Consider the following 13,523-nt stretch of genomic DNA (forward strand, 5'->3'; position numbering starts at 1 on the left):
ATTTAAACATCCATTTCATAGCAGCATTATTCACAGTAGTCAAAAGATGAACATAACCAGTGGCCACTGGCATATTAATGGATAATCAAAACATGGTACGTGTATACAACGGGAAAGCAATCAGCCTTAAAAAGGAAGAAAATGCTGACACATGCTGCAACATGGGTGAACCTTGGAGATGTGTTGCTAAGTGAAATAAGCCAGAGACAGAAGGGCAAATACTATGTGATTCCACTGACCTGAGGTTCCTAGAGTAGTCAGATTCATAGAGACAGAAAGTAGAAGGGTGGCTGCCAGGAGCTAGAGTGGGGAGAGGAATGGGGAGTTATTGTTTAACAGGTACGGAGTTTTAGTTTGGGAAGGTGAAAACAAGTTTGGAGACAGATGATGATGATGGTTGTACAAGAATGTGAATGTGTTTAATGCCACTTAACTATACATTTTTAAATGGTTAAAATGATACATTTTCTCATGTATATATATTCAATTCTTAAGAAAAGCAATTGAAGCTGGTTTAAAAAGAAAAGGGAATGTTTTGGCCCATGTGTTATAAAGTCCATTTATGGATCTAGCTACAGGTACAACATGATTCAGGGCTCAGAAGGCAGCATAAAAAGTCTGTTTCTTGGCTCAGCTTCTTCCCAGGTGCCTGGGGTAAGGGATGACCTCACCCTCACCATTGCAATATTTAATTACCGGAATGGAGTATGTTTTCTGGTAACTTCCTCCAAAAACCCAGGATTCCTTCTTTCATCAACTCAGATTGAGTGCATCCACAGCCATCCTCATTTCCTGCCACTCCCATCAGCCCTTGTGCACAATTACAGAAATCAGGCCAGAGGAGGCCCAGGGTGTAAGATACAGTAACAAGCACAGGCCAAGGCTCTGCACCCCACCATGGGTTGGAGGAATCAGCCACATTTTATCATATGGAGAAGGGGAATGAATGATGGTGTCCCCAGAGCCAAATGGTGTGCAGTTTCCAGGAAGAGAGATAACAGATGCTAGGCAGACAAAATAAAACATAAGTTCACATGTCTATTCATTTGTGCATTCATCTAACACCTCTCAAGTGCCTACGCCCACTCAGCCACCAAGCTCTGTGGTAAGGATAAGAGATTACCATGGTCAGGGCCCTCCACCAGACGTGAAGAAATGCGATCTTGTGCAAGGCGACAGACACATGCATATATAATGCTAAAGTGATAAATGTTATAAAAGCCACATAGGGTCTGGTTGTTCCACAGCATCTGAGAGCTGCTTTCCTATTTATCTGCCTGATTTCTCTGATAGCAGAGTCTGCTCATGGGTCTGAAGGAAATTAGTTTTAAAATGTGGCCCTAGGAGTCCTAATTATGAAAAAGATCGCTGCAGTCTTGTCTTGCCAAGCACTCAGGAAATGATTGCATTCATTTTTGACGCACTTGAGTTGGCAGATTGCACTTGAGAAACGGAAAAAAGTGTCTTGGTGTCTCCATTAGCTTTCTGGGGCTGCCATGCAAAGTGCCACAAACTGGGTGGCATAGAACAACAAAAATGTATTGTTTCACAGCTGTAGAGGCTGGAGGTCTGAGATCAAGGTGTCATCAGGGCTGGTCCGGTCTGAGAGCTGTGAAGGAGAAGCTGTTCCATGGCGCTCTCTTAGTTGTAGGTGCTTTGCTGAAACTCCTTTGTATTGTTTGGCTTGTGGACACATCACCCTGATCTCTGCCTTCGTGTTCGGATGCCTTTCTCCCTGTGTGTGTATCTGTCTCCTGATTCCCCCTTTTTATTAATATAAGGATACTGGTCTTACTGGATTCAGCCCACTCTACGCCAGTATGACCTCATCTTAACTAATTACATCATAACCCTATTTCCAAATAAGTCGCATTCTGAGGTACTAAAGGTCAGGACTGCAACCAATGAATGTGGGAATGAGGAGACACAGCTGAACCTATAACAATATCTGTCTCCTCTCTGCTCTGTCCTCCTTTCTACAGACAAACTTGAAAAACATCCTGATGGGGATATGGGAAAAGAGGGAGTCTCTCTGTGGTGTTTTATCAGAAACAGAATGGACCAAAAACCCAGGATTCATTCTCTCTCATTGACTCAGATCGAGTGTGTCCACATCCAACCTCGTTTCCTGATGCCCCCATCAGCCCTTGTGCACAATTACAGAAATCAGGCCGGGGGAGATAGAAACTGCCCTCATATCTAGGATTGCCCTCAGCAGGGATTAGTTGGCTTGGAAACTTTTAGACTTTCCAAATAGGCACACACCTTAATTACCAGGAATGCTGCTTTAAAAAGACAAACTGCTGGAAGCCAAATGTTTCTAAATTGAACAAAGTGCTTACGGGCTAGCAATGGCCTCATGCACGCATCTCCACCGAGTAGATACCCCATAGCTTGCTTAACCTTTCTCATTTAGGTAGCAGAGCCATCCAATGCGATGCTCTTTCAGGCCCAAGTCCTCTCTGAGACTCTCTGCAGAGGTGTGGAGAGGAAGAATTCAGGAAGAGAGTACCAATATACTCTCAGATGGGAAAATGTAATGTAGAATCTGGAGACTAGAATCTGAAGTGTATCAAGCAAAAGACATTAATGCTGTTCTCTGGGAAAACCAGACGGCTTTGCCATAGTATATTTCTCAGTGCCTTGTGAGGGCAAGACATGGAAGGCACTTGCTTTCAATAATCTCCTTGACTCTGTTCTTAAAATTATAGAATGAGTGCGAGTGCAAGAAAGGATTTCGAGGAAATGGGATTGACTGTGAACCAATAACTTCATGCTTGGAACAAACCGGGATGTGTCATCCATTGGTGAGTTATTTAACTTTGGTTTTCATTACTTAAAAAAAAAATGCTTGAGAAAGAAAGATTATTTCCTGTCTGGTCTAGTAATGAACAAAATCTCTTACCCCCAAAAGGGAATCTCTAGCAGAATGTGAGTAGTTATTGCAACTCCCACTTCATTCCAAAGCTTGGAAGAACCAACATATGACTGCCAGGTAAAATACAGAAGTCCCGGTTAAATTTAAATATAAGAAACAAATCACTTTAAGCACAAATAAGTCCCAAATATGGCACGGGACAAACTTATACTAAAAAGTATTCATTTTTCACCTAAAATTGAAATTTCACTAGTCATTCAATATTTTTATTTGCTAAATCTGGTACCTCTAAACCAACAGTTTAAAGGAGAGTTTAAGAGGTAACTGGGCTTCCACTTTAAATGCCACAACAGAGTTTTACTTAAGTTATCGGCCAAAATGCCCATTCAGAGGTACATGGTGCCTTGTTTCTCAACTTCGAAAGATCAGGCAAAGGTATTAGGGCTGGGGGTGGTCATGCTTTCACTAAGCATGGAACATCAGAAGCAAGGAAATCGGATGCCTTAGTCACATTGTGTGGAGTTTCGAGTAACAGAATCCATGCAGAAATTTGTTGAGAGTATCACCTGGGTAGCTCTGGGAATCCAGAAGCAGGAAGTATGACTGAACTTCCCAAGAGCCCAGAACCAGGACTTGAAGACAGCAGGATCACCAGAATCTAGGCTTCTTTCCCTAGTCTTCTAAGATGATGGAAACTCATTTCACTTTCCTCTGTGCATTTTCTTTCTCTCTGCCTCTGTCTCTCTCCCCCAACTTGTAGTGCTCCTGTGTACATCTTGAGGTAAATGGTTCCCCCACCGTCAGTGATGCCCTCTAACTTATCAGCACCCCATATCCCAATTCAAAATCATAGAGGAAACAATCCAACTGGCCCAACTGGGCCCAGTTATACACATAAGAGTCAGTCAATTATGGCCAAGAAGTAGGGTTGTTATAAACACAGCTGCCACGGCCCACCCCTAGTACATGTGCAGGGTGGGGCCTGGGGGAGTAATTCTCATAGAAGAAAAATGAGTAGGAAGATGCCCCCAAGGTGTCTGTTACCCAAGAATCTCAAGAGCATTTTACAAAGCTGAAGGAGCTCTAACACTCCTGCTTGATTTAAGTGCAACCAAGCCCTGGCATTCTAAATGTATAGCTATTGCAAGTTTCACTCCATTCCAAAGCTTGGAAGAACCAAAGTAGGGTTGCCAGATAAAATACAGGACACCCAGTTGAGTGTGAATTTCAGTTACACAAGTATGTGTCGAAAAATCTTTCAGTCCAAGTATGCCCTAAATATTGCACGGGACAAATGTATACTCAAACTTCCTCATCATTTGTCTGAAACTCTCATTTGACTGTACATCCTGTATTTTTTTAATTTGCTAAATCTGGAAGGGATGAGAATAAATAATTTCATTGTGATTAAATAATACCTGTATCAGACATGCAGACAGGAGACTTCCTTTGCAACATAAAGGGTCTATGGGTTACTTATACCATCTTTCAGCCCCAAATTTGCAGTTCTCACAATAATGGAGCCTGTCGTCTCATAGATGTAACTTGGATCTAATGTTTTCACTGGGGTAACAAACCATTTCTTGTATCCTGGTTTTCTCAGGCAAACTGTCAGTTTACTACTTCTGGTGTCTGGAGCTGTGTTTGTCAAGAGGGCTATGAAGGAGATGGCTTTCTGTGCTATGGAGATGCAGCAGTGGTAAGTCATCTATAATGAACTCAAGGATATAATAAAGACAAAACCCTTTTTTAAAAACCTCTTGGGTAAGATGCCTTTAAAGTGATCTATTGACATATCTTTTGCTGCAGTAGATTTTACATGAAGCAAGCTGCTTCTCACAGATGACATACATGCTCTGTGGGTCACATGTTTTCCACAGGCTGCAGGCAGCCGGCTTTTATTTGGCAGCTTCTGTGCACCAAGCAGTCCTTACTTCTCTTTCTTGATACTCTACCTCTTTCCCTTCTCAGACTTCCCAAGGGAGCAACCAACTGGCCTCTGCTGGGTTCACTGGGCTCTCCTGTCTGGGCTTACCCCTGGTGTGTGTGAGCACACGTGCACACATGCCAGGCATCTTGCTAAGTCTTTACCGTACAGCAACACCCCATTTAAATCTCACAACAACCTTCTGGCGTTATGCTACTATTATGCCCATTTTACAGATGGGTAAACTGAGAGGCTTAGCAAACATGCCCATCACCCTTTAGCTCCAGAGTGAGAAATCCAGCTGATAGCTCTCATAGCTGTTAGTGCAGAGCATAAATACTTCACCACCAGTGCAGAACATTCTCTCTGTACAGCATGGCCACACTAGCTCAGCATTGCTCCTACTTTTTTTATTTTGACCATAAAATTTTTTTTAATTTATTGAGGTAAAATATTCATCCATACATCTTTACCATTTTATGTGTATAGTTCAGTGGTAATAAATACATACATATTCTTTATTTTCATTTCATCCCCTCCCTCCCCCTTCCCTTCCTGCTCTCTGGTAGCCACCAATCCCCTCTCTGTCTTCATGAGATCTACATTTTTAGCTCTTGTGTATGAGTGAGAACTTGTGGTGTTTGTCTGTCAACAACCATAAACTCTTAAGAGATTATCTCTGTCTCGTTTCCTACATCAGTCCCATTGGTTATAAATATTTGTCAAAATGAGAAACAAAGTCAATGGACAAATTTCCTCTTAACTTTTTATTCAACTACCTGGCAGTTGGGTTCCTGCCTCTCCTCTCTGCTGAAATCACAAGCCTAACAATCCCCAGGACCCACAGCCTGCACTAAGAGCCTTGCCCTAAGAGCCTCGCCCTTGGGAGGCCCCTTCCTCCCTTCCCCTCTCACTGTTCACTGTGTTTTCAACTCACCGAGTCAGGAGCTGTCTCCTGTCACCCGGACCATGACATGTAAATCACATTTTCTCTGCACTGGCCACGAACCCTGTTTCCTGAAACCCTAAAATCCTGTTTTCACAATGTCCCTCTCCTCCCATGAAAAGCAAAATTAAGTCCTCAGCTCGGCTCTCCAGACATCTTCATACAGACTCCACTCTTGTTTTTGTTTCTCTTTTTTTTCTTGAGACAGGATCTCACTCTGTTGCCCAGGCTGGAGTACAGTGCATGATCATGGCTCACTGCTGCCTTGACCTCCTCAGGTTCAGGTGATCCTCCTTGGGACTACAAGAATGCGCTAATTTTTTGTTTTTTTTGTAGAGACAGGGTCTCACCATGTTGCCCAGGCTTGGTCTCAACCTCCAAGTGATTCACATACCTCAGTCTCTGAAAGTGCTGGGATTACAGGCCTGAGCTGCCATGCCCAGCCCACTCGTTTTTCTTCTAAACAGCCATCCCCTCCAGTTTAGCTGCTGCCTCCCCAGCTCCAGGCCTGCCACGTTCCTCTCTCTCCTCCCCAGCTCTGGCCTTCCCACCAGCACCTCAGCCCTCCTCTCCCTTAAAGTGTCCCCTCTAAGGGATTACTCAAGCATCTCTGCTCTTGCATTTATTCACTTCCTTACTAACTTACTTTTTAACATGTGCTTATTAATAACCTCAACTGCTAGATGGAATTGAGACAGCACTGAGACTTTTTGTCTTTATGTGAATTCACATAGGATCATTGATGTTGCCATTTTTGTGTTATTTAGGAATTTAAAAAATATTTTCACATACATTAATGCACTTACTTTTCATAATTCCTGGAGGAAGTCTTCATCATATTCATTTATTCAGATAAGGCCCTTGAGTTCTCAGAGTCTAAGTGACTTGCACAAGAGCACTTAGCCAGTAAATGACAGATCCAAGAAGTGAACCCAGTTTTTTTTTTTTAGTAACTCTGTGTTTAGAAACTTAAAAAAAACACACACAATGAGAACATGTGGACTCAGGGAGCATCACACATTGGGGTCAGTTGAGGGGGGCTAGATGAGGGACATCGGAGGGTAGGAAGGGTGAGGAGGGATAACATGGGGAGAAATGCTGGGCATAGATGAAGGGGGAATGGAGGCAGCAAACCACCTGGTTATGTAAGCACCTATGCAACAACCCTGCATGATCTGCACATGTACCCCAGAACCTAAAGTACAATAAACAAAAAAAAAAATCTGATACCTTTAAATGTCACTGCTCTGCTCTGCCAGCAACGTTAGTTGTCCTTTCAAGGCTGAACTTCCCCCAAACAAGTGTAAATCCTAGAGGAGCAGGGAGGGCCATCTTTTCCCTTGTATCTTACATCCCCTTTTATGTCTTAGAGCCTCCCTTCACTCCACCCCAGTATTCCAGAGTGGATAAATTAAAGATAATAGGGGCTAAAACTTACTGAAATTACTGCACACCAGCCTCTAGTTTAATCGCTTTAAAAACAACTCCTGTTTCTCATATCAAACTGTGAATTGGAGCTTTTACTATCCCATTTTACAGATGAGAAAATAGAGGTCCTTTAGGTAGCTGGCCTAGGGAACTAGAAAATGGCAGAGCCAACATGAAAACCCACATGGTTTGCTTTCATTGCTCTGAGCCACTACTCAACAATGTCTCTGAAAAGGGACTATTTGCTGAGCTCTGTGACTCCCACCTTAGGGTCTAGGTAGCCATGTTCTTACAGCCTAAAGTCTGATTTGGAAGAAACCTGAGTTGTTGCTTCATTCAAAGTTTCTGGAATGACTTCTCTAGAGAATAATCAAGCCACCTCAGTGTGGAAGAAATGTGCAGTTCTGGCCACATGGAAATGTAGCTAGCAGGAGCACCCATTCACATCAGCATCAGGGAGGCAGGCCAGGAAAAGGAGCCCAGCCCCGGGAAGGCTGAGCACAGGTGACCCAGAAATGCACTGTGATTATACTTCTCATTGCTCTTTCTCTGTGTTCTCTCCCATCTCTCCCTCCCTCCCTTGCATGGTATGAATAAGGAATTGTCATTCCTCTCCGAAGCAGCTATATTTAACCAGTGGATAAATGTGAGTACTTTTGTTGGGACTTAGGATTAGGAATGTATATGTTTTAGAAACTTGGAATGCATATAATAGAAAACTGAAAATGCAGCTGGTAAGGAGTGTAGGCGATTGTGCTGAGCAGCGTTTCCCAACCCTGGCTGCACTGTGGAACCACATGGAACACATTTTTTTAAAAAATATACCTGCAAAGGCCCTACACCTGAAGACTCTGATGTGATTGATCAGAAGTTTGCTCTGAGCATCAGTGTGTGGGGGGCAGAAGGGAGCTTCATTTATCACAGGGATCTTTTTTGTAAGTTAATATGATTCATCATTGTAACTCACCAAGTTTGACTTGGGAATTATAGCTGTAATCTGACATAACTCATATGTGCTTAGCTCTCAGCTCAATATGCCAAGAAAAGCTTTTTCCTCACCCCTGAAAAGTATAATAATAAAGAATCCCATCCCCACCCTAGACCCTTGACTCAATCTCTGTCCTCTATAGCTGAATGAACCAAGGTGACGAGCCCAGCCAGCCATTGCAACAAGTGGTTTATCCCCTTAAAATAGACACATGCCAAAATAATAGTCCACGTCTGGTCAGCACCCACTCCAGGACAGTTTCCTGTTGCTTCTGTATGGCGCCTCTTTGAACCCCTGATCCCAGTACAGAGGAGAGAAGAGACCGAGAGCACTCCTGAGTATGCTGACTTGCATGTAGACTCGTCATTCTTGGTCCCACCCCACAGGCATAAGCTGGCCCAGTGGACCCTGTACACACTCGCTCACAGGAGCTAATGGTACCTCCACTTTTGGTGCAGTCATTTTGGTACCTTGAAATCAGCCCCGTTGGAAGAATTTACACCATAAAAATCAGTAAATACAACAAACCAGGGCTTTGGGTTGTTTTTTTTTTTTTCTGGAGATCCAGATGTTAGACATAAGCATGCCACTGCTTCTACCAAGAACTGGCTCTCTAGGCAAGAATGAAATTTACTTAAGGTTTTATTTCAGCCCTCTAGTTTCTTCCACGCCGAAACTTTTCCTACAGTCTCCCCACCATCTTTACTCCAAAGACGTCCAAGAATGCTCAAGGTTTTCTGCATGTACACATACCCTCAAGAAACTGATAAGGCTATTTCTTGGCTCTTCATTTAAACTAAAATGTAAAGGACTTAAAATGACTGAACGTGTGACCTGATTGGGCAGATTTGCTTTAATAAGACTCATACATTGAATTAAAAGAAATGAGTCTCACAAGGGAAAATGAGGTATCAGCCAGTGGGTTGGGTGGATTTTGGAAAGGAGACCCTAGGACCTTTCCAGTATTGTATGGGAAATTGTCATCTCTTCCAAGCATTGAAGTCAGCCCTGTTTGTCTCCTAACATGAGCAGGTCACTTTATTTTCTTTCTGCGGTTCAGAATGCTTCTCTACAACCCACGCTGTCAGCCATTTCAAACCTCACTGTCCTTGTGCCTTCCCAACAAGCTACTGAGGACATGGACCAGGATGAGAAAAGCTTCTGGTTGTCACAGAGCAATATTCCATCCCTAATAAAGTAGGTGTTACTTATTTTATTTTACACCGTATCTGAATGGCATCTGTGTGAACATGTCTTTGAAGTTCAATGTAGGGAAGCCACATGGTCCTTCAAATTCACGGAGCTGAACATGTTCTAGGATTCCCCTTTCTTCTCGCCCCCAGGATAGTAATAGTCAAAGATTTCTGACAGGCAATTCTGCCAAGCACTGTTTTACCACTTTACATATAGCCCAGTTAATTCTCTCAACAACCTTATGATAGATATTGTAATGATTCCCATTTTACAGATGTGGAAACCAGGGCACAGCATGGTTAAGTAATTAACTCAAGCCAAGGCTGATAACTGAATCGGGAGCTTGAATTTTGAATATGGCAGTCTGGCTCCAGAGCCTGTTCTCTTAACTACTCAGTGATACTACAGCCCCATGCGTTGATTCTGAATCATAGCCCTTGTGGACTGTTGTTTCAGATACCATACACTACAAGGCACATACAGAGTGGCAGATCTGCAGACCCTGTCTTCCTCTGACACGTTGGCAACGTCTTTGCCGGGCAGCTTTCTTCACCTGGAGAAGGTGAATGGGGTAAGAGAGCTCTGGAATTTGTCTCTTTACTTGAAACATAACATCTTGGTTTATATTGTACTTTTTAAATTTCCATAGTATGGGAACTTCTAAACATGTGCAAAACTACAGAGAACAGAATCCCTCATGTGGATATCACCCAGCTGCAAAATTATCACATATCAATAAACACACACACACACACACATGTCACCCTATAGCAGTGATCCTCTAAAATGTGGCCTTCTGCCCACTGATAGGCCACAAATCTCACATCAGACCATAGACTGATCCAGAAAGAGTAAAAGATGTGCAGTTCCACAACTTTCCTTTTGATGCATAGTTGATTAAGACCTGGTTATTAGTCATTGAATCTTTTGGGGGAAATTAAATTGAATCTTTATAGAGTTGAATCTATACATATTCAGTCTTTACATAATTGAATCTTTATAGAGGAATGAAATTTTATATGAAGTTAGAGTCAGTCAATCAACCACTATTAAGCACCTGCTACCGTGTACCAGCACAGATCTAGGTGCTGGAGATAGGGCAATGCCCAAGGAAGAGCCCAGCCCCAGGGAAGCTTATCATCTGGCGCTTCCTGCAGTGTGTCAAAGACTCTGATTCAGAATTCTATGAGGGAGTCTGGCTGCCTGGCTGCACGGGCAGTGGTTCAGAGCTCTTTCTGTGAATTGCACAAGATGAGAATGAAGATTCCACTGCAAAGTGAGAACTGCTACATCCATGAACCATGGGCCACAGTCAAAATGTTTGAGAATTACTGCCCTAGAGCATTTCTATCCTCCCACTCATTGGTATGAGCACTATGAAAAACATCTATGCCTAGTAATACCTAAATATATGTGGCTTATCAGATATTTTCTTTTAGAAAGCAGAAACCAGTGGTCTTATGGCTTTTTAATATCTTATGCTGATAATTCTGGTGACATTGGAGTTATTTTCCATCAGGTTTTTAATTAAAATTGTGTATTTTAAAGTGTACAGTATGATGTTTTGATGTACATTGTAAGGTGATTCCTACAATCATGCTGATATATTGATGTTTCAAATCATTGATTCTCTTAGCAAGCATTAACTAAATACCCATCTGGTCAGCCATATCCCAGGCCCTACAGATTCAGAGGTAAATCAATCAAGGCCCCTGACCTAGAGGAGCTAACCATTAAAGATATGTTTTTAATGAGTTCATTCCTATGTCCTATATAAATATCTCCTGCCAGGAGGGTTTTCTTCAAGGCCTCTGCAGATGTGACTTGGGAGTTGCTCAGGGTAAGGCAAGACCAGGGTTCCTAGCAGGGATTTCAACTGGGGAGAGGAGGAGAGGAAACCAGAAAGAGTAGAGCCCAGTTAGTGTTGATTGGTGGCTGGGTGGGTGAGTGGGTTGGGTTTTACTTACCCCCATTCCTTATGCAATTCATAGTCTTAAAAAGTAGTTGTATTCTGATCAGGAAAGTCAGTTGCCATCTGTATTCGTTTGCCAGCACTACCATAACAAAGTACAGGACTGGGAGGCTTAAACAACAGGCATTTATTTTCTCACGGTTCTGGAGGCTGGAAGTCCAAGATCAAGGTGTGAGCAGGGTTGGTTCCTTCTTAGGCTGTGAGGAAAGGGGCTGTCTTGGGCCCCTCTCCTTGGGTTGTAGATGGCATCTTCAGGTTCACATGGCAGTATCTGAGTGTAGCTGTCTCTGTGCAAATTCCTGCTGCTTGTGAGGATACCAGTGAAATTGGATTAGGGTCTACCCTAAGGGCTTCACTTTAACTTGATCTGTAACTTAACCTCTGTAAAGACCCTGTCTGTAAATAAGGTCACCACCTGAGGTACTAGGGGTTAGGACTTCAGCATGCAAATTGTGGGGGTTGGGGGGGCACAGCCCAACCCACAATGCTGTCTCCAGGGTCAAACCACAGGGTCACTTTTATAAGCCTCGAACAGCACTTTTATAAATGAAATTGCATAGAATAGAATTGACTAGATGATCAGAGTGCCTCTCACATAGGGGGAAGTACTATTTCGTGTGTGTGTGGGGGGGGGGGGACAAGTTAAAGGTATTTCTTACTGTGGCTCATGGCCTGAAAGTATGAAGATCACTGTTGCTTAAAAAGCAGAAATTCCAGAGATCATCTCAACCCCGAGGTGTGTTCCATAAAGACTCACCTTCCCACTGTGGTTTGCATTTACAGAATATCACAATTGAAGGGGCCTCCATTGTCGATGGGGACAATGCAGCCACAAATGGAGTGATACACATCATCAACAAGGTACAAGATTCCATCTTCCTGTGCATGTGGCATCTCTTTTCCCTTTGTTATTTATCCTCCTGGACAGCAATTTTTTTAGCCTTATATGGAAGGTAACTGGTACTGTACCTTATGACTTTTATTTTAAAACCATCTAGAGACTCTCTTGATTCAGTAAGACTCAGTTCCCATTTGCCCAGCCCATATTCTGCAATAGGCCCTTTATCAATGTGGTCACACCTATTATCTTTCTTGTTTATGGAAACATCTCAAAAGACACTTCAGGACAAGTGCTGTGGCTCATGCCTATAGTCCTAGCACTTTGGGAGACTGAAGCAGGAGGATTGCTTGAGCCAAGGAATTCAAGACCAGTCTGGTTAACCTAGTGAGATCCTGTCTCTACCAAAAAAAAAAAAAAAAAAAACAATGCATGCACCTGTGTTCTCCCAGCTATTCAGGAAGCTGAGGCAGGAGGGTCACTTGAGCCCAGGAGGTCGAGACTACAATGAGCTGTTTTCCAGCCACTGCACTCTAGCCTGGGCAACAGAGTGAGACTCTGTCTCAAAAAATACAAAGGCATGTGAACTTAAGCACCCTGGCACTGGGAAGTCTATAAACCAAAGGGGAGGTAGTCAAGAACTGGAGGAGAGACACGTGACTATGTGTCACTTTTCCACTCTCCTATCTGCGTTGTTGCACCCTAAAAAATGACGTAGGAAAGGCCCTTTGGAAAAAAGTGGAAAAGAATATAAAAAGCACTGTGACATTTTTATTTTCTTCTGATACCCAGTTTAACAATGGCATGACATAGGAAAAAAAAGAATAATAAGAAATGGCGTTATAAGCTACCCTGCAGTTTTCAGTTACCATGTTAGGATCTTTATTTAAAATGAAAGTTACAAGTTGGAATTTAGGGTACATTGGGAATTCTTGTAAGGTGGAAGATCAGGAAAAAAAAATTGTGTTTTAATTAAAATTGTTCACACTTGGCACTTATGTGGCCACTTACTGATTTTAAGTTACAGAAAAGGTTTCTATTTGGAAAAGAGGCTGTTTGTAAAATTTCTGGTCTCATTGTTGCAAAGATCTTGTGGTTCTGCCATATCATCAAGGGGCACTTAGAAACAAGAATTTTGTGCAAGTGATTTGTCACTTACAGGGAATATAGCTTCATCTAATGCAAACTAATGTTATTTATCAAGGATCTTTTTCTTTTCCAATCCTGGCTCTCCAAAGTACTAAAAAAAATTTTAAGAACATAAAGTTGACTGGATGGTGGCTCACACCTGTAATCCCAGCACATTTGGGAGGCCAAAGATGATGGATCACCTTAGGTCAGGAGTTCAAGAC

General features: G+C 42.6%; 1 protein-coding gene across 2 annotated transcripts in view; it reads left to right on the plus strand.

Annotated features, from left to right (window-relative positions):
* STAB2 (stabilin 2) overlaps positions 1-13,523 on the plus strand; it is a 189,258-nt gene that overhangs the window by 93,669 nt on the left and 82,066 nt on the right. For both annotated transcript variants that reach the window (XR_013522061.1, XM_035257427.3), the window contains exons 26-31: positions 2,712-2,807; positions 4,482-4,577; positions 7,778-7,825; positions 9,228-9,364; positions 9,818-9,932; positions 12,117-12,194. Coding sequence is in view for 1 of the 2 variants with exons in the window: in XM_035257427.3 (XP_035113318.3) it covers positions 2,712-2,807; positions 4,482-4,577; positions 7,778-7,825; positions 9,228-9,364; positions 9,818-9,932; positions 12,117-12,194 (570 nt within the window). In the remaining variant the exon portion in view is untranslated. The remainder of the gene's footprint in view (positions 1-2,711; positions 2,808-4,481; positions 4,578-7,777; positions 7,826-9,227; positions 9,365-9,817; positions 9,933-12,116; positions 12,195-13,523) is intronic.

The sequence above is a fragment of the Callithrix jacchus genome, chromosome 9 (assembly GCF_049354715.1).
Source record: "Callithrix jacchus isolate 240 chromosome 9, calJac240_pri, whole genome shotgun sequence".
In the NCBI taxonomy this organism is placed as follows: domain Eukaryota; kingdom Metazoa; phylum Chordata; class Mammalia; order Primates; family Cebidae; genus Callithrix; species Callithrix jacchus.